The 21,471-nt window shown below is 48.0% G+C and overlaps 1 protein-coding gene across 27 annotated transcripts in view; it reads left to right on the top strand.

Moving 5' to 3' along the window:
• The window catches only part of SCRIB (scribble planar cell polarity protein), a 341,713-nt gene that overhangs the window by 22,077 nt on the left and 298,165 nt on the right, over positions 1–21,471 (top strand). For all 27 annotated transcript variants that reach the window (XR_012644304.1, XM_074986390.1, XM_074986386.1 and 24 more), the window contains exons 2-5: positions 7,524–7,641; positions 8,195–8,273; positions 12,142–12,231; positions 12,968–13,024. Coding sequence is in view for 26 of the 27 variants with exons in the window: in XM_074986390.1 (XP_074842491.1) it covers positions 7,524–7,641; positions 8,195–8,273; positions 12,142–12,231; positions 12,968–13,024 (344 nt within the window). In the remaining variant the exon portion in view is untranslated. The remainder of the gene's footprint in view (positions 1–7,523; positions 7,642–8,194; positions 8,274–12,141; positions 12,232–12,967; positions 13,025–21,471) is intronic.

Genomic DNA, 21,471 nt, shown 5'->3' with positions numbered 1-21,471 from the left:
TCCAGCACTACCGTCCTTGTGCAAGCTGGAATCCCTACCGTGCACACCCTCCTCCGGTAGTGGCGGCTCTGCTGGCTTGGTCACGTCCACAGGATGAATGATGGAAGGATCCCAAAAGATATGCTGTATGGTGAGTTAGCCTCTGGCAAAAGACCTCCCAGACGCCCCCAGTTGCGCTACAAAGATGTTTGCAAGAGGGACTTCACGGAGGTAGACATCGCTCTGGACAGCTGGGAGGAGCTGGCAGACGATCGCAGCAGATGGAGGCAGGAACTACAGAAGGGCCTGCCGCAGGGTGAGGTGAGGATCAAACAGCTAGAGGAGAAGTGAGCCCACAGAAAGCACAGTAAGGACCTGCCAGACACTCTCTACACATGCAACAAATGCAGCAAGGACTGTCACTCGTGTGGGTCTTCACAGTCACCGCTGCAAATGATGATCCCAAATGGAACTACGAAGGGCGCAATCCATAGTCTACGTAGACTAAAGGAAGCTACTACTACTACTAGACCACCAAATAGGAGAGATGAGGTAGATGAGGATTTCTTCAGACAGCTAAGTGAAGCTTCCAAATCACAGGCCCTGGTTCTCCCGGGAGACTTTAATCATGCAGACATTTTTTGGGAGACCAGTATAGCAGCGCACAGACAATCCAGGAAGTTTTTGGAGAATGTTGTGGATAACTTCTTGATATAAGTGCTGAAGGAACCGACCAGGGGCCGTGTGCAAAACTTGACCTGCTGCTCACAAACAGGGAAGAACTAGTAGGAGAAATAGAAGTGGGTGGAAGCCTGGGCTGCAGCGACCATGAGATGGTAGATTTCAGGATCCTGACAAAAGGAAGAAGGGTGAGCAGTAACATACAAACCCTTGATCTCAAAAGAGCAGACATCAGCTCCCTGAGAGAAATGATGAGCAGGATCCCTTGGGAAACAAAGATAAAAGGGAAAAGATTTTGAAGAAAACTGGCAGTATTTTAAAGAAGTCTTACTGAATGCACAAACAAACTATCCTGCTGCATAGTAAGGAATGCAAACATGGTAGGCAACCAGCTTGGCTTAACAAGGAAATCCTTAGTCAGCTTAAACACAAAAAGGATGCATACAAGAAATGGAAACGTGGTCAGTTGATTAAGGAGGCATATAAACATACGGCTGGAGAATGCTGGGGAGTGAATAGGAAAGTGAAAGTACAATTGGAACTGCAGCTGGGAAGGGATGTAAAGGGTTTCTACAGGCATGTTAACAGGAAGCGGGTGATCAGAGAAGGTGCGGGACCATTACTAGATGAGAGACTGAACCTAGTGACAGACGATGTAAGAAAAACAGTACTCGATGCTTTTTTTCTTCAGTTTTCACAGACAAAGTCAACTCCCACACTGCAGTGCTAGACAATGCAGTATGGGAAGGTGGAAGGCAGCCATCTGTGGGGGAAGGAACAAGTTCTGAGTTATCTAGAAAAACTAGATGTACACAGATCTGTGGGTCTGTATTTAATGCACCCAAGGGTACTGAGGGAATTGGCAGATGTCATTGCTGAGCCTTTGGCCATTATCTTTGAAGACTCTTGGAGATTGGGAGAGATCCTGGATGACCGGAAAAAGGCAAATATAGAGCCCATCCTTAAAAAAGGAAAGGAGGACAATCCAGGGAACTACAGATCGGTCAGTTTTACCTCAATCCCTGGGAAAATGATGGAGGGGATCCTCAAGGAATCCATTTAATCCATTTTGGAGCACTTGGAAGAGGGCAAGGTGATCAAAACTAGCCAACATGGATTGACCAGGGGCTAGTCCTGCCTGACCAATCTGATTAGCTTCTATGAGGAGGTGACAGGCTCTGTGGCCATGGCGAAGTCAGTGGATGTGATATATCTTGACTTCAGCAAAGCTTTTGATACAGTCTCGCACAACATTCTTGCCTATAAGTTAAGGAAATATGGATTGGATCCTTGGACTATAAGATGGATAGAAAGCTGGCTTGATGGTCAGGCCCAACGGTAGTGGTCAATGGCTCAATATCTATGTGGCACTCCGCCTGAAACTGACTGTAGGAATGAGAATGTAAGCTGCCCAGTTTTAAGCAAAGATACCCTGATTGATCTCTTTAGCTGTGCCCAGGAACCCCAGGAACGTCTCCACCGAGCGAGTTCAATGGACTAAGCAAAGGCCCAGATGTACAATGCACACATTGTGAAGGTGGGACTTTCCTCCAAGGATTCAACGAATGGCAACACAGTACAGTAACTCAGCTGGTGGGCCAAGACCTATGGAAGAAGAATGGAATTTTCCCTCCTCATAGAAAAAGCTATAAGATGAGCCCTGGCAGGGTCTTCCTTTGTTCTTCAGTCCTCATGAGTTAAGTCTCTCTGGACTAGAGGCCGGCCCATGCCGCAAGAGGATCCTTGCAAAAAATTTGAACAGTTAGCATACAACTTTGATGGCTTACATCAATCTCTGTAATTGATATATGTAAATTATTGCTTCAACAATTTTTTCCTCTAACCCTATTGTTTATTTTTTGTTAATAAACTTTTAGATCTAAAGGATTTGGGTGTGTGTGTTGTTTTTTGGGTAAGATCCAAGTGTATTTTGTTTGGGGATATTGGCCAGACCCTTCAGGACCTGGGAGAATCTGTACGTAGTTGGTGAAATAGGTTTTAAAACCTCTCACCTAAGTTTGGGGTTGTTAGTCTGGGCTGGTACAGCAGCTGGGAAGTCTGTGGGTTTGCTTCTCACTGGCCAGCAGAGCTGGCAGAGATACTTTTGTGGCTGATTGGATTTGCCTTAATGAGAAGGAAATCCGAATCTGAGAATGTAAGCTGCCCAGTTTTAAGCAAAGATACCCTGGATTGATCCCTTTAGCTGTGCCCAGGAACCCTGTCATATCACAGGAATGTATTGGATGCCACGGGTCTCGTGCAGTAGTCTGGGAGCTGACCTTTTCCATGAAGAGAGAGACAAAAAAAGCACTGAGTACTTCAGCCTTTCCCACATCATCCATAGGAGAGTTACCTCCCTCATCCAATAATGGCTCCACACCCTCCCTGATCACCATCTTGTTGATAACACATCTGTAGAACCTTCCTTGCTTCCCTTCACGTTCCTTGCTAGCTCCAGTTCCAGTTGTGCTTTCACCTTCCTGATTACACTCCTGCATTCTTCAGCAATATATTTATACTCCTCCTCTGTCATCTGTCCAAGTTTCCACTTTTCACACATCCTTCTTGAGTTTAAGCTCACCAAGGATTTCCCTGATAAGTCAAGCTGGTTGCCTACCACATTTGCTTCTCTTACTGTGCATTGGATGGTTTGTTCCTGTGCCTTGAAAAAGGCTTCTTTAAAATACTGCCAGTTCTCCTGGATTCCTTTTCCCTTCATATTACTTTCCCGGGGATCCTGCCCATCAGTCCTCTAAGGGAGTTAGTCTGCTCATCTGAAATCAAGGGTCTGTCTTTTACTGCTCACCTTTCTGCCTTTTGTCAGGATCCTGGAATCTACTGTCTCATGTTCGCTGCAGCCCAGGTTGCCACCCACTTCTATTTCTTGTACTAGTTCCTTCATATTTTTGAGCAGCAGGTCAAGTGGTGCATAGCCCCTGGTTGGTTCCTTCAGCACTTGTACAAGGAAGCTATCCCCAACATTATAAGGACATAAGAACAGCAGTACTGGGTCAGACCATAGGTCCATCAAGCCCAGTATCCTGTCTTCTGACAGTGGCCAATGCCAGGTGCCCCAGAGGGAATGAACAGAAGAAGTAATCATCAAGTGATCAATTCCTTGTCACCCATTTCCAGCCTCTGGCAAACAGAGGCTAGGAACACCCTCCATACCCATCCTGGCTAGTAACCATTGATGGACCTAATCCTCCATGAATTTATTTAGGGTTTTTTTTTAAACTCTACTATAGTCTTGGCCTTCACAACATCGTCTGGCAAGGAGTTCCATAGGTTAATTGTGTATTGTGTGAAAAAATATTTCCTATTGTTTTAAACCTGCTGCCTATTAATTTCATTTGGCGACCCATAGTTTTTGTGTTGTGAGAAGGAGTAAATAACATTTGCTTCTTTGATGTTTCCACACCAGTCATAATTTCATATAGCTCTATCATATCCCTCCTTAATTGTCTTTTTTTCCAAACTAAAAAGTCCCAGTCCCATTAATCTCTCCTCATATGGCAGACGGTCCACATCCTTCATAATTTTTGTTGCCCTTTTCTGAATGTTTTCCATTTCCAATATATCTTTTTTTTTTGATGGGGCGACCACATTTGCACACAGTATTCCAGATGTAGATGTACCATGGATTTATATGGAGGTACTATGATATTTTCTGTCGTCTTATCTATTCTTTTCTTAATTATTCCCAACATTTTGTTAGCTTTTTTGACTGCTGCTGCACATTGAGTGGGTATTTTCAGAGAACTATCCACAGTGACTCCAAAATCTCTTTGAGTGGTAACAGCTAAGTCAGACCCCATCATTCTATATGTGTAGTGGAGATTATATTTTCCAGTGTGCATTACTTTGTATTTATAGACATTGAATTTCATCTGCCATTTTGTTGCCCAGTCACACAATTTATTAAGAGCCTCTTGTAGCTCTTCACAATCTGCTTGGGACTTTTAATTATTTTGAGTAATTTTGTGTCATCTGCAAATATTGCCACCTCACTCTTTATCCCTTTTTCCAGTTCTTTTATAAATATGTTGAATACGACTGGTCCCAGTATAGACCCCTGGGGGACACTGTTATTTGCCTCTCTCCATTCTGAAAACTGTCTGTTTATTCTCCAAGAACTTCCTGGATTGTCTGTATGCTGCTGTTTTGGTCTCCCAATAAATGTCTGGGTGATTGAAGTCCCCCAAGAGAATCAGGGCCTGTGATCTGATCTGGTGTCCTATAGCAAACACTAACCACAGCATCATCTCTCTTGCTTCTGCCTTTAATTTTAACCCAAGGACCATCAACTGGCTTTTCTCCCTCCCTATACTGGAGCTCTGAGCAATCACACTGCTCACTCACATATATCACAACTCCTCCTCCTCCTTTTCTCCCCTGCCTGTCCTTTCTGAACAGTTTATACCCTTTCATGCCTGTGCTCCCGTTATGTGAGTCATCCTACCAAGTCTGCGTTATTCCAAGCACCTCATACTACTTTGACTGTGCCAGGGCTTCTAATTCCCCTTATTTATTTCGCAGGTATCTCTCATTTGTGTACATTCACCTTAGATGATTGACCTACTTTCTCTTTTCGCATCTGGGTCCTTCTTTATTATTCCTTTTTCCTTGTGTTTCTACCCCACCTACCTCAGGACTTTGTCACTCTCCCCCGATGAACCTACTTCAAACCCTACCTCAGTAGGTATGTAAGGCTGATTGCAAAGACGCTCTTTCCTCTCTTCGTTTATGAGATGGATCCTGAAACAGAGTCTCTTGGTTGAAGAAACCAAATCCATCTCTCCGATACCACACGCTCAGCCGCACATTTTACGTCCACAATTTGATGATCCCTATCTTGACCTCTTTCTTCAGCAGGGAGGATGGATGAGAACACCGCTTGCTCTCCATATTCCTTGAGTTTCGTTCCCAGTGCTACATAAACTGCGGAGCTCTGCTTAGTCATTCTTAGTCATTCTTTATTGTGTCATTAATTCCTACATGGAGAAGTAGGAAAGGGTAATAATCTGAATGTTTGAGTTCTGGAAGACTGTCACATCCTGGATTCTAGCTCCTAGTAAGCAGCAAACTTCCAGAGATTCCCAGTCTTGACAGCAGATGGATGACTCTGTCCCTCTTAGAAGGGAGTCTGTAACCACCAGCATACGTCATCTTCTCTTAGGGCTGGTGGTTGTAGAACCCCCATCCCTAGGACTATGCATCCCACGCCTTCCATTCATTGGGGTCTTCTTCTGATCCCCTCCCTGAGAGGTCTCTGCCACAGCATTCTCCACTGTACTGTCCATGTAGAGAGTCTGAAAGCAGTTGCTTGTTTCCACCGGAATTGGAGATACCTGATTTGGCTTCCTTCTCCTGGAGGTCACCCTGCCACTGAAAGGTGGGTTGTGCTACAATAAGCAAGGTTTTATGCTCTTAGTCTTGGTGGTGCCTTTTTATAGTGAGCTGTCCAGGCAAAGAGTGTCTTTCATGAGAGAGGCTTGCCTTCTGTCTGTGGTTTGTGAGAGATGTGCATGTGCCCTGTCTTTCTTAGCTGATTCTTTTGGGCATAGTGACAAAAGCCTGCATCTTAGCTAGTACCCCTTTTCAGCTTTCAGTGGGTTATGCCACTGACCAGTCTGGGGGGGGTGGTCCCTGAACAGCTGATTTCCCTCAGCAAGGCTTGCTTCCTTCTCCGGTTCCAGCATATGTCCTCCCTCCAATTCTTTGTGGCACTGGTCACAGGAGTTGTTTGTTGGGGCAGTTGAGCTCTCAACTGGACTCCCAAATGGTTGGCCTGAGCTGTGGTGTGAAATGAGGGAATGTGAATGGAATTATCTTACACCCTTAGCTCTGGTGTTAATAATAGTTCACTCTGTCCAGCACCTAGTGCTTCTTGTACAATACCTTATTCCTTTGGTACATGTGCAGAGCCAAGCAGGGTCTGATGGGAATGGTGAGTAGCTGCCCAAGCACTGGAGAACAGGGTAGAGTTGTTAGCTCAGTGCCCTGGCTGGTTCCGTCTTCTGAGTGAGTGGCCCATCTTGCAATAACTGGAAGCCGGTATCAGATTTCATTCGTATTGTTGTTTCATAATCAGCACATGGACGCTCATCCAGCCAACTCTCCTCCTTTATTCAAGCGTGGGACTAGTATGGAACTCCTAGAGGCTTCATGGCAGAGATTTAGCTTCTGAATAATATCTTTATTCTACTTAACTGCTTCCTCTTACCTGTGGTGCCCAGCATCACCTTGCATCTGCTTGTGGGCTTCCTGTTCCACACAGACTGATAGCCCCTCTTGTTGTTCTCTCTTCTTGCATCTGTCAACTGCTGTTCTGCACACTCCTTTTCTGTTAGCATAGGTGAGCTGATATTTCCATGTTGGTTTTATGTACTGGTGGCTCATTAATGGAAACATCTTACGCATACGCATTCCTGTGGTTTGCTGTGTTCCCGCAAAACAAGCAAAGGTGCTCCCTGGAAGGGGTTTCCAGCCTGCAGAGGGGGGGATGGAGGTGAGCAGGAGTGGTGGGATAATGCTGTTGGTGCTGGGACACACATCATGGGTCCATTGACTCCTCCTATGTATCTCTTGTGGATCACCAGTGAGTCTTTTAAGCAGCTGGTACCTATGATTTTTTGCTCCTGGCATGAATTGTGCCAGGTAATACTAGCTCCACCCCCTTGGCTACTACTCAGTGTTGCATTACTTTTCACTTGGGTGGCAGCTGCAGTTTTGAGAAGTGGCATGTTTGCATGAAGGGGCCTGGTCAGAAGGAAGCTGGCCACTGCTGTCAGCTGTATAAATAGGTGGGATGAGTTCATCTGTGGATCTGTTGCTAACCTGGCTCTGCTTTGTCCTTCCAGCCTTTCTTCCGGCTCCTGAACCTGCGCAAGCTGGGCCTGAGTGACAATGAGATTCAGAGACTTCCCCCCGAGGTGGCCAACTTCATGCAGCTGGTGGAGTTAGATATCTCTCGCAATGGTAAGGCAAGCCAGCCAGGGAGCATGGGTCAGGGAGAGATTTGGGGGGGCCTTTTCAGGAGTCCAATAGCAGTCTCTTCATAGCACTCTAGTGCCTCACTGTGTACGCTCCTCCTGGGGCCAGTTTGTGTCACCAGGACCTCCAAACCTGTGCCAAAAGGGGCATGTGCCCTTCAGGAGCCTTCTAGAGCAAACCCTGCAGTGAGCTACTTTTGTGCCTTGGAATCTCCATGTTTCCATCCTCCCACTGTGTGACAAGATCATACTGGGGCATCCCTTGTCTACACAAATCCAAATGAAAAGTACAGTTTTAATGGTGTTAGTAGTTCACCACTGGAACAATTGGCCAAGAGTGTCTGTCACTGCTGATTTTTCAATAAAGACTGGATGTTTATGTATCAATCCCCACTAGGGATTTTTCTGGGGAAATTCAGACGATGATTATAACTCTTCTGGCCTTGAAATTTACGAGTCTATGTCATGAGTTTTGCCCTACACCCTTAGTGCCATGTGACTGGCTCTTACTGGGGTCTTTTTTTCCTTCTTTGCTTCAGACATTCCAGAAATCCCTGAAAGCATCAAATTCTGCAAATCCTTGGAGATTGCTGACTTCAGCGGGAATCCTCTCTCCAGGTAGGGAGGTGCAGAGAAGGGGCAGGCAGTGCATGGGATGAGCAAGGGGGAAGTACATTATTCTCTTCTGCTTGCCTTGTCCAGCAGCTTATATTTGGCTTTTCTTAAAAACAAAAGAGGCAAATACTGTGAACTCCCAGATTCGCTTGCTCTCCTGGCACCTTGGCTCACAGTGCACAGGGGAGGTTCTGCAAAGCCCTGCCATCCTCTCCTTGCTGCTGAGACTGCAACCAGGGGAATGTTTGCCCTTTGCTCAGTGGGGCTGCGGGTGTTCGGGCTGTGGCCACTTGTCTGTTGGAACTGGTTTGAGAACCCTGCCTCACCTGGATAGACAGGATTGACTGTGGCACTGTAGGACTCTTCGTTCCTTTGTCAGGCCCCTAGGTACTCTGCTGTTGGTTTCCCTTTGGTAACCCAGCCCTGCAGGACCCAGAACTATTCTGTTTCTGCTCTGAGCTCCCTTCCTTCTGTCAGCATCTTTGTTGATAGTGCCCGAAGCTGAGTACATGGTCTAAGCAGTCTTCCCCAGAACCTTACAGAGAGAGGCTCTCCCCTTCCTGTCCCATCCTGATTCCTCTCCCCTCTGCTACACTGCCTGAGGTGCCCACTTTCCACTCAGGTTGACATTTTGCCTCAACCTCCATTATGGTCCTTGGAGACAGACACCCATTCCTCCTGCTCTGCCCAGTTTGTACTTTGTGGGCACTGAGGCCTCTACAAACTGTCCCTTTAAATGAGAATTAGCTCTCAGCTGCTTCCTCCTGTTGCTGGTACAGGAGCATATGATTTGCCAGACAGGAACAGAACTGCCTGCAGTGTGTGTGCATCTGGGTAGCAGGTATTGTCATGTCTCAGGAATGGGTAGAGCAGTGGTGTCCAATAGGAATTCAAAGGTCGCCACAGTAGTGGTTGTCATCTTTCCATGTTCCCCACATTTGTGCCCCTCCCTCCCCTGGCTCTAACTAAATGCCTTCCTCCTCTCCCAGAGCCAGATACCTCCTAGCCTGGGGTCAGCAACCTTTGTGAGGCAGGTGCTGAAATTTTACCTTTTGACCTCTATGTATGGTCCAAGTGCCAGTGATACTTTTAAGTCCCTAACAGTCCTACTTTAAATAGCTTCATTAATGAAGATGCAGAACTTTATCATTTAGCATGTAAGCTCACATTAGTACAGAATGCATACCTGTTTTTTTCTGCTTTGCCATGGGCAAATCTCAGAATTTTCAAAGTGGAGACCAGATTTGTGTGTGGAAGTTGTGCTAGAAGTTGTACTAGTATTCACATACCACTTCCACACTTGTCACAATTTGAGAAGTAAATTTAAAGCTGTTGGCAGCTGGCTAGCACTTAAACAGCAGTTTGCAGACATGGTTGCTTCATTTGCACAAGTAGCCCTGGTAAATACTTGTGGATTTAATGGATTTTATATTCACAGGTCTCCCTATTCCCTAAAGGTGAAGGAAAGCCAGTGTGTCCTGTTGCAGTGCACTTATAATAATCTGTCTGGGTAGGGGCGTGGCTCTGGAGGTTTGCCAGCACCCTTTTCTGCATGGCCACAGCACATCCAGCCTCCAATCCTGGTGCTCAGAGTTGGGCAGCTGTGGTCCCCAGTCAGCTCCAGTGCTGTGGTCTCCAGTGAGCCTTGGGCAGCTCAGCAGCATGGTCTTCATACACCCTACGCCCCCATATCCTGACTTTCACACCCTCCAAACCCTTGCCTAGGCCTCCCCACCCTTCTGCCATGCATCCCCCCATTGCCGGTGGGGGATCCACTGTAGGGCACCCCAATTGCCAATGAGGGATTCTGCCCTGGCCCACCACTCCAGCAGGGCCCTGCAGCAGGGACTCAGGCTTCAGCCCTGACATTGTGCCCAGGTGTGGCCCTGCTGCAGGGACTCAGGTTTCTTCCCTGGCTCCATGCTTTTGGGGGGGGGGTGCCCTGTGGCAGGGGCTTAGACTTCCCTTTTGTGTTCCAGAAGGGACCCTGTCGCAGAAGCTCAGGATCTGGCACTGTGCTCTGGCAGGGGCCCTGTGGCAGGGGCTCCAGTTTGGGCTCTAGCACCCTACTCCATGTTCCATTCACCATAGTGTGGTCTCCAAGTCACCACATGTGGTGAGTGGACACCATATTGGACACCAGAGGGTAGAGCCAGAGTGAATTCCTCTCCCTCTGTAAAGGTTTGTAGGGATCATGGTTAGATTTTCAGAGTAGGGCTAGGGGGCTATTATCCGAATGTGTACAAAACAGTAATGGTCCTTGCTTCCTGTCAGGGATGGTGTATATCGGTGATCTTCAACTTTTTTGTGCCCAAGATCACTACTTGAATTTGAGGGCAGCCCAAGATCTACACTGCCCCTTTCCCAAAGTCCCAGCCTACTCACTCCTTCACTCTCTATCTCCCTCACTTGCTCTCTCCCATCCTCACTCACTTTCATTGGCTGGGGCAAAGGAAGAGTTCAGAAGGGTGAGTGTGCTCTGGTCTGGGTATGAGGGCGTGAGGGGAAGTGATCTCCCTAATCTTCTCCATCCATCTGCAGATTTTTTCAGTGCATGTGTGAAATAAATTTTTTTATGTGCACAGAGGCATGTTTGAATGTGCACTGCCAATAGAAACACACTGACTGTTGGCACTTTGCTAGTCAGTTGGGTGGGATTTCAATCTCTCCTGTGCCAAGCTGACAGGGAACACCGGTGAGGGGTGCGAGCTCTGAGAGGGAGTTTAGATGTGAGGGTTGCCCTGTGGGCTGGGCAGAGCGGTGGGGTACAGGTGCTAGTTCTGAGAGCTGGGGAGGAGTTGCAGGAGAGGATGTAGGTTGCTAGCTCTGACAAGAAGTCCTGGTCTGGGGCAAGGGGTATGGAGTGCAGGAGGGGGTTGTGGGGTGCTGTCTCTGGGAGAATGCTGCAGGTTGGTGTGCAGCTTCCTGCTGGGCAGTGCTTACTATAGGCTGCTTCTGGTTGTTGAAGTGGGGCTAAGGCCAGCTACCCTGGCCCTTGCCTCTCCTGAAAAGGGCCAACATGCCCATGTGTCCCCTGGGGGAGAGGGCTGGGGGGCCATTGTTTCATGTACTTCCCCCTCTCTGCTGGTATTGCCACCTTAGCTCCCATTGGCTGCAGTTCCTTATTCTTTGCTAAAGGGCACCACCAGTAGAAACAAAAGACTTTGCTGTAATATGTATTTTTAAAAAGTTACCCCATGGATAATTACTCCAGCCAGGCCAGGTTATGCATTTTAGAATTCACTGTTCAAAGAATTAAAGGGGACTGCTTGGGGCAAGTTTGGAAGAAGCACATTGCCTTTAGAGTAGACCTCAGGCCACAGCAGCTCCCAGTTATCCTGTCCTGACTCAATCTGTGTCTTCTGACCACTTCTTTGCAGAGAGAGGGAATGAGGGTAGAGAGAGACTGGAAGAGCTGTCTGCTGAGGAAAGCTCAGAGTGCACTGTCTCTTTAAAAAATATAGCTCGTTTCTCTCACTGCGGGAGCGCTCTGAGTCCAAGCCAATGAGGCTGGCCTCCTGCTTCCCAGCTCTGTGGAGATGAGGTATAGGGGCAGGGGGACACCCTGACATCAGTTCCCCTCCCCACTCTGCGAAGCCAGCAAGAGGGTCCCTCTCAGAAGCAGCTGCAAGAAGGAGCAACATGGGCAGAGGGGCGTTGGAGCGCACACGCTGTTAGCTGTGTAGGTCTGCTTATCAGCAAGCCGGACTTCCTGCCAGAGGTTGCAATGGACTGGGAGAGTCCCCAGGATTGACTTGTTGATTGTGACTGATGGGTTGGTGACCACTGGTTTGTATCATGCTCAGTCCTGCCATGAATGCCGAGAACTGGACTAAATGACTAGTCCTACAAGTCTGCATCTCCTCCACAGGCTTCCCGAGGGCTTCACCCAGCTGCGCAGCTTGGGCCATCTGGCCCTGAATGATGTGTCCCTGCAGAGCCTCCCCAGTGATATCGGGAAGTGAGTGAATTTATGCTTCTTGCTAGTTGTGTGGGGAGTGTGGGGGCTGGGGTGGGTCGGGGATGAGCATCCTCACCTGTGGAGTCGGGGGGGTGCCTGCACTGTGGGGGAGAGAGCTATTTGTTTGAACACCTTGTGGCCTTAGAAATATTAATGATGTTATCCACCACACAGCACAGCAGCAGAGTCAGGTAACTGCAGCATGAGAGGAGAAAGGGTTTGCCCACAGGGACTCTGTGCTGGGGGCAGGAATTGAACTCCAGCCTCCTGAGTCCCACAAGATGCATCTTCCTCTCTCGCCCGCGTACATGCCTCACTCCCCTGCATGTAGCTGCGGTCAGTTCAGTGAGATCCCAGAATGATGAGCTCTGAGAGCTTAGGAAAAATCCTTGGAGCCATCTCATGCCTTCCTGTCCTTAGGTCAGGGTGTCACCTGGCATGTGGGGTTTGGTCTCGGGGATTCAGGCTGAGCCATAGCCTGATGTCATCTCTCTTCTGTCCCCTGGAGAGGTAACAGCAACTTTGATAATGTTTTCATAGTAACTTTCCATTGGCCCCAATAATTTGAGGAACTTTTTATTTCAGTTCCAGCCCATGTCTGCTACTGTGTTCACAGTATGTATGCAAGGCTATGCCCCTGAGGTGGGGTGTGTGTGTCCTTTTGTCCGCAGAGGGACCTGCCTGCCACTTACCCCAGTCTGTGACTCTGGCTTCCTCACTCCTTTTTCTCTTGCAGTTTGGCCAATCTGGTGACTCTAGAGCTGCGTGAGAACCTGCTCAAGTCTCTCCCCACGTGAGTGTTTTGTTGGGTGGCTCTGGCATTTTCCTGGCTGCTCACCTCAGCGAGCCCCTGGGACTGTCCATCTGCAAAGCAGAGCTCAGCAATCTGACTAGGGGTCTGTGTGGCTTAAATGACCAAGATGTCTCCAGTGAATTATTGTGGGATGGTAAGAATAGGGGCCCCTTCAAGGCATGAGGGTCGGGAGGGATGTTTAGAATCTGTTTAGCTGGGCTTAGGGTCACACTGGAGGAAGCAGTGGAATTGGGCTGCTGGCCTGATGTTGCTAGGGGAATTGCTGAGAACATTCATCACTGGTGGGTTAGAGTTTTAGTGGAAGGTGGTATTGGAGGGCAAGGGATGACAGTGTTCTTTGGTGTGGGTGAGGATTTGGAGCACAGGGTAGAGTGGAGAGTTGGTTTTGGGGAATAGGAAATGTGGTAAATTTGTTCTCTTTTTCTGATACCTTTACTTTTGCAGGTATCATTTACATGTCTGTCCTGGCCCAGCAGCTCTTGTGGTGGGGGTGGGGGGTTTTGGGCTCCAGTGGGACACTGACGTTCTCCAGCAGTTGGAGTAAGAAACCAGCCTTAGAGGTGCCATAAGATTTAGGGAAGGGATGAGTTGTGAATTCCCTGCAAACAATAAGTTGCTTTATCAGAGAGGCAGAGCAGGTGTGCCGGCTGATGTCTGGATGTAGACCTCCTGTCAGGAGCCCCACTCCCAACTCGTGTCTGGTTTACATTAGCTCCATAGCAGCTCAACCTCTGCCTGCCAGTCATTCCAAATGTCACTCCCAAGTACTCCTGTATTCTTTTACACGTACGTGTCTATGTGAAGCCCTCTGTTGGGTGAGCATATGCCTCATCCCTGCAAGATGAGTCTTTTGAGTGGCAGTGACCTCTTGGGCTGCACATGTGCCCTGTATTTCCTTTTCTTTTCCGAAGGGATGAGGTGCAGCAGCCACAGCTCTCCCTCAGTTCTTTCTTGCTATCCCTGGGCACAAGATGGAACTGAGCCAAGCGTCTCAATCATTTCTCCGGATAGCCCACTCCTTTTCCTGATCTTCTGATTATTCTCTTCCTTAACTAACTTGGTGAAGGAAATCCTTGCTTTCTTTAATTGGGATGTTTTCTGAAAGAAAAAAGGGACATCCCTGGAACATGGGGCAAGGTGCTTTACCCCAGTATGGCAGATCCTAACTCATCAGTGTTTAAACCCTGCCCGTCCTGTTGGATTTATCCCCCATCTCATTGATGGACACGGCTGTTGCCTCTTCTGCCTGGGACCATAGCCTGGACAGGTGCTGTTGCGCTAGTACTTTTCCTGCAGGACCTGCCAGGCCAGCAATGTGCTTCCTGTACAACCGTACAGTTCTCCAGACCTGGAGGAAATGGCAGCTGTAAAAGTGGAGCAGAGCACTGGCCAGCATGTCTTGGGCATGCACCACTCTCTGGAATCAAGCAGCAAAAGAGGATGAAAATGATGCTGTCAGCACTAGTACTTCCACCTTCAGTGCTGCTGCCCTTGGTGCCAGCAGCTTCAGTGATGAGAGTTGGCACCAGTGTCCCTGTCACAGAAGGGCGCTGCCAGGAGAGAATCCCCCATGGAGCTTAAATGCAGCTTTGTATGATGGGGGCCGGGAGTTATCTGACAAGGAAAGTGAAGCATCACTCCTTCTGAATCCTCTGCTGAGGTGAAATCAGGACCCAGGAATGAACCAGTGCTGGGCCTGAGAGAGGTCCTGGCAAAGGTCCTAGTCCCTTCCTATTTAGTGTCTGGCACTCAGTCTGGTGTGGAGGTCACCCCACCATGCAGCAGCATTCAGAGTTACTTGTCTTATTCCTTGTCAGTTCACTCTTCTCCCCTCTGTTAAGTAGTGGTGCCTTTTCTTTGCCTTTAGAGAATAACCCCAAGGATGCTCCCAGAGATCCTGTCCAGGAGCACTGTTGCAAGTGATAGAGGAGTGGCAGTGGGCAAGGCCAGTACCTCTATGGCAAGCCACCTTGGCCATATTGGCTTTGTTGGGGATTGTCATCCCATGTATCTTGGGAAAGACTCCCTTCTCACGCTTCTGTGAAGATGAGATCTCGCTGTCAAGGAGCATGATTAGGCCAGATCTCCAATATCAGCTACCACTGAGGTGCAGATTGTGAAAGGTCAACAGCAGTGACCCCAGTTTTGCCTGACAAGTTGTCTTCATCATGTGATGAAGCAATGACACCAAGTACTACCTCGTGGCTGGCAATTTCAAAACCTTTTTGGATCTCCTGAGCCATGTAGCAGAGGCTCTGAACATCAAAACAATAGTCTTACGTAAGAACTCCCAGAATTTCTTGGGTATTCTCCGCTTAACTTCTTGGGATTTCACTCACGATTAGAGAGGAGCCTGCTAACAGACTCTGCAAACCTTGGCATCTCTCTGCTTCTCCTTTTAAATGGCTGCAGAAAAGATGCCTGGTGCCCCACAAAAGCTTTGGACACTTTTACATCACCCACACCTGGGGAAATCCAAATCTTTGGAAGGTACTCTAAGGCACAAAGACCCAAGAAATTAGACTTGTTTGGACACAGAGCATACTCCTCATTTAAGTCTCAGGTGATGAACTACCAGGCCTTGTTTGCCCAAAATACAGCTTCCTCACTTTGAAGCTTCCTGTCAAAGATCTCCCTGTGCTCTGTCAGGGATGTTTCAAAACACGCCTAAAAACCCAGCAGCCATTCTGATGTCACTGGAGGCAGCCGTGCATATCTGGGAGACATGATTGTCATGATGCTAGGGCTCTTAAGCCGTGTCTACACGTGCATGCTACTTCGAAGTAGCGGCACTAACTTCGAAATAGCGCCCGTCACAGCTACACGTGTTGGGCGCTATTTCGATGTTAACATCGACGTTAGGCGGCGAGACGTCGAAGCCGCTAACCCCATGAGGGGATGGGAATAGCGCCCTATTTCGACGTTCAACGTCGAAGTAGGGACCGTGTAGTCGTTGCGCGTCCCACAACTTCGAAATAGCGGGGTCCACCATGGTGGCCATCAGCTGAGGGGTTGAGAGACGCTCTCTCTCCAGCCCCTGCTGGGCTCTATGGTCACCGTGTGCAGCAGCCCTTAGCCCAGGGCTTCTGGCTGCTGCTGCTGCAGCTGGGGATCCATGCTGCATGCATAGGGTCTGCAACCAGTTGTCGGCTCTGTGGATCTTGTGTTGTTTAGTGCAACTGTGTCTGGGAGGGGCCCTTTAAGGGAGCGGCTTGCTGTTGAGTCCGCCCTGTGACCCTGTCTGCAGCTGTGCCTGGCACCCTTATTTCGATGTGTGCTACTTTGGTGTGTAGATGTTCCCTCGCAGCGCCTATTTCGATGTGGTGCTGCCCAACGTCGATGTTGAACATCGACGTTGCCAGCCCTGGAGGACGTGTAGACGTTATTCATCGAAATAGCCTATTTCGATGTCGCCACATCAAAATAGGCTACTTCGATGTAGGCTTCACATGTAGACGTAGCTTAGTGTCCAAGGTACTCAGGCACGTCACCTTTGAGGACCTGCTCTTTGAAGAGAATGAAATTCTGTGGTTCCCAAAAGACTTTGGGCTTCCTTAGAGATTTTTCATTCAGTCCCTACCACAAGCCCTGTAAGAATCCACTCCAGAGGAGACAAAAGGCATCCTGCTTTCAGGACTGGTGATCTGCATACCCACTGTGGAAAGATTTTGGTATCCTAGTCAGTTTTCCCTCTGATTTTTTCGAGCCGTGGGCAAAATACATATGTACCACCAGTAGAAACACATGCTGCTGGCTGTGGGTGCTCTGCTAATCAGTAGGGTGGCACCTGAATCTCTCCTGAGCAACTGTCCGAGTGCTCAGCTTACAGGGAACACTGATGCTATAAGATGCTTGTCCTCTGGATTGGCCACTTGCCCTACATTATCAGAGGGAGCAAATTTGATGGTAATGCCGAGAGCTGTGCTGGTGATGATCCAAAGCCTGTTGCTGCCTTGGGAAGTTGCCTTGCCCCTGATAATTTCCACATCTTATACCCTACTTACCCGCTCCCCATTTCTGCTCAGTAATGAGAACCTGTTATTAAAAGTGGTCTTGTTATTTTGTCTAGGAGCCATATACTACTACAAGGGACAAAGCTTCTCTTCGTGAGGCATCCTTATCCTTGTCTTTGTCCGTCTTAGGTCTGAGAAGACTGGACAGGTACAACTGCTATTTCAGATTCACGATGGTAGTGCTTCTGATTGTTCCATCTCTGCGGACTAGAAGCTGGCTCACTTCTCTCCACTTGGAGGATGTGTCTGGCTCACAGGAAGTACCAGAGATTCATAGTGGAGCCAAATCATGACCACTACATGGTTCTGCCTTTTGGACTTTTCACAGCACCAAAATGTCTAGTAGTGGGAGAGGCACACCTGAAAAGACAAAATGCTCATTCATGAAGAAAAGGAATACCATGCATATTCCTGTTCCCAGCAAATATTTTAATATTGGATGCTTCAGGGGTAGGCCAAGGAGCCCACTAGACCATCTGCAAATGCAAATGATGTGGTCCGTGGATGACAAAGGGCTCACAAAGTCCTGGAACGCAGAGCTATCAGGCTAGTCTACGTGGCATTCCTACTTGTCTTTCAAAACTCCACAGTGCAGATCCTGGCCAAGAGCACCTCTGTGAGGTATTACATAAACAAGCAAGGAAGCGCCAGTTCCTTGTCCCACTGCCAGGAGGCTGTCAAACTCTGTTCATGGTGCCACTAGCAGAAGATAACCCCTGTGGCTCTTTACTACCTTTTCATCAATGTCCCTGTGGACTTCTTGGGCAGATAATCTGTGACCAATCATGAGTGCAGAGCTCCATTAGAGAATCAATACTGCTTTACTGGGGGAGGGTCACATGAGAGACCTGTTGTCTACCAAGGACAGCACCAGGTATCAGAACTTTTTCCCCCACATAGAGGGCATGAGCCCAGGACTGATACAAAGTACTTTCCTTCTGCAGTGGAACCCAGATCTCTTTTTTATGACTTTTCTCCGGTTTCCCTTACCCTTGGGTGAATTACAGGTAGCTGGACCAGGCATTTTTGGCTGGTAGACCTGCTGCCAGGTGTCCCATTCAGCTGCCACTCTAGCTCCCAGGCTACTCAGATCTGATCTCACAGTATCACGGTCAATAATCTGTCCCACCCTAATGTTCCCGTGGCTGACGGCCTGGATGTTAGATGGTTAGCTCGTACAGGTAGGGTCTTCTTCAGGCAAGTCGGGGAGATCCTGATTCAAAGCAAGAAGATAGGACATCCTTCTGGTGGTTATCAAAATGAGAAGTTCCTTGGCTGTGCTCTGTACAGCTGTGGGTTTTGGCAGTGTTGGTGCTTGACAGCCAGCCACATCTAAGGTTTACCTCTCAGCAGTCTTGGTTTCTCCATCTGTGCAGCGGTGCTCCATTTTCCCATAGTATCGAAGTTCCTCAAGGCCGTGATCCATACTTATCCATAGGACAAAAACTTCTTCCTGCCGGGAATATGACCCTTTTCCTTTCAAGATCCTCAAGGGGAGACCCCATGTCTGTCTGTGTTCCAGCTGGGGATGGGGTGGGGTGGTGAGCCTTCCAACCCAGGGAGACAGATTTTTGTTAGTGGGGCTTGCACTGGCGTGCTAAAATTATCTGGATGGCTGTAGCTTTGGCACTGATTCTGGCTAGCCACCCATGATCAGCGTAGATGGTAGCATGGGCCTGAAGTGAGGTGCTAGCCAGTCTCCTCCAGAGCTACAAAAGCCACAGGCTCACACTAGCCTGCTAAAAGCAGCACACTCTGCCCAGGGTGGGAGGTCTGCTGCCACGCAGATGCCCTTTGAGCCCCTTTTAGAATTCTCCTTCGTTCTTCTTGTTTTGAAGATGGTTTTCCTAGCTGCCGTCCCTTCGGCCGGGGGCGGGGGTGTGCTTGATGGCCTTGTGGCTGACCCTCCCAATATGACATTTCACAGGGAGTAGGTGTTGCCGAGACTTTACCATGGGTGCTCTTGCAATTTCACGTCACTCAGTTAACCTGCCTGCTTTCTTCCTGAGACACCACTCTTTATCAGTAGCCACAACGTACATGTTGGTGATTTTCAGAGTTACTTTTCTACAGAGCCTGAGTTGTTTGATTCTCTGTCTCTCCATTTATTCTGGGCTATAGCCAGCCTTTCTAAGGGCCTGGCCATCTCATTGCAAAGGAGAGATAAAGGCATAGCACAAGGTATCAATGTGTTAGCTACCAACTGGTAGGTACTTCTGTTGCACTGTATGCTAATGCTGACTCCGAGAGCTTTGCCTGCTTCAGAAATGTGCCAGCTTCTGAGATCTGCAAGACAGTAATGTGTAATCCATTGATTTTTGTCAAGCATTGTGCATTGGAGTTAGCTGCCAGAGCAGATGCCGAATTCAGAAGGGCAGAACTAGCGTCCCTGTTTGCAGCTGATACTTCTCGTTCCACTGTTTAAATGGTGTGCTTCTTACTAGTCATCTTCAGTGGGATTGAACTGACATGCTTGAAGAGAAAATGATTACCCTGCAGTAAATGTGGTTCTCCAAGATGGTGTAGAACCTCTGACTGACCTTCCATCCCAGCTTTCAGAGTCCTCAACTAATGCAGGCTTTAAACTGTGAGGAGCCTCAAGGAGGGTTGTCTGCTCTGTGATCTCCCAGGGAGCCCAAGGCCCATTTGAGGGCAGCCCTGATGGATGCTGCTATTCAACAGATTCCAGTCTCATACACGAGGGGCACCTGCATCCACAGTGGGATCCATGCTGACTACAAGTATCAGAGGGGTAGCCGTGTTAGTCTGGATCTGTAACAGCAATGAAGGGTCCTGTGGCGCCTTATAGACTAACAGAAAAGTTTTGAGCGTGAGCTTTTGTGAGCACAGACTCACTTCATCAGATGCTTTTCTGTTAGTCTGTAAGGTGCCACAGGACCCTTCGTTGCTGATGCTGACTACAGCTTACATAAGAACATAAGAACATAAGAATGGCCACACTGGGCCAGACCAAAGGTCCATCAAGCCCAGCATCCCATCTGCCGACGGCGGCCAATGCCAGGCGCCCCAGAGAAGGAGAACAGAAGACAAGTGATTTATCTCCTGCCATCCATCTCCTGCCCTTGTTCTGAAGGCTAGGGCACCATACTTTATCCCTGGCTAATAGCCATTTATGGACCTGACCTGCAAAAATTTATCAAGCTCTTTTTTAAACCCTAATAGAGTCCTGGCCTTCACAGCCTCCTCGGGCAAGGAGTTCCACAGGTTGACTGTGCGCTGTGTGAAGAAAAATTTCCTTTTATTAGTTTTGAACCTACTACCCATCAATTTCATTTGGTGTCCCCTAGTTCTTGTATTATGGGAAAAGGTAAATAATTTTTCTATATTCACTTTCTCCACACCATTCATGATTTTATATACCTCTATCATATCGCCCCTCAATCGCCTCTTTTCCAAACTGAAAAGTCCCAGTCTCTCTAGCCTCTCCCCATATGGGACCCTTTCCAAGCCCCTAATCATCTTAGTCGCCCTTTTCTGAACCTTTTCTAATGCCAATATATCTTTTTTGAGGTGAGGAGACCACATCTGCACGCAGTACTCGAGATGTGGGCGTACCATAGTTTTATATAGGGGAAGTATGATATCTTTTGTCTTATTATCGATCCCTTTTTTAATAATTCCTAACATCCTATTTGCCTTACTAACTGCCGCTGCACACTGCGTGGATGTCTTCAGAGAACTATCCACTATAACTCCAAGATCCCTTTCCTGATCTGTCGTAGCTAAATTTGACCCCATCATGTAGTACGTGTAATTTGGGTTATTTTTTCCAACATGCATTACCTTACACTTACCCACATTAAATTTCATTTGCCATTTTGCTGCCCAATCACTCAGTTTGCTGAGATCTTTTTGTAGTTCTTCACAATCCCTTTTGCTTTTGACTGTCCTGAACAACTTGGTGTCATCTGCAAACTTTGCCACCTCACTGCTTACCTCATTTTCTAGATCATTGATGAACAAGTTGAACAGGATCGGTCCCAGGACTGAGCCCTGGGGAACACCACTAGTTACCCCCCTCCATTGTGAAAATTTACCATTTATTCCAACCCTTTGTTTTCTGTCTTTTAACCAATTCCCGATCCATGAAAGGACCTTTCCTCCTATCCCATGACCACCTAATTTACATAAAAGCCTTTGGTGTGGGACCGTGTCAAAGGCTTTCTGGAAATCTAGGTATATTATGTCCACTGGGTGCCCCTTGTCCGCATGTTTATTAACCCCTTCAAAGAATTCTAATAGATTAGACAGACACGACTTCCCTCTGCAGAAACCATGCTGACTTTTGCCCAACAATTCGTGCTCTTCTATGTGCCTTGCAATTTTACTCTTTACTAGTGTTTCTACTAATTTACCTGGTACTGATGTTAAACTTATCGGTCTATAATTGCC

Source organism: Carettochelys insculpta, chromosome 2 (genome assembly GCF_033958435.1).
Source record: "Carettochelys insculpta isolate YL-2023 chromosome 2, ASM3395843v1, whole genome shotgun sequence".
NCBI lineage: Eukaryota > Metazoa > Chordata > Testudines > Carettochelyidae > Carettochelys > Carettochelys insculpta.
The sequence above is the reverse complement of the archived record's forward strand: the minus strand, read 5'-3'. Positions and strand labels throughout refer to the sequence as shown.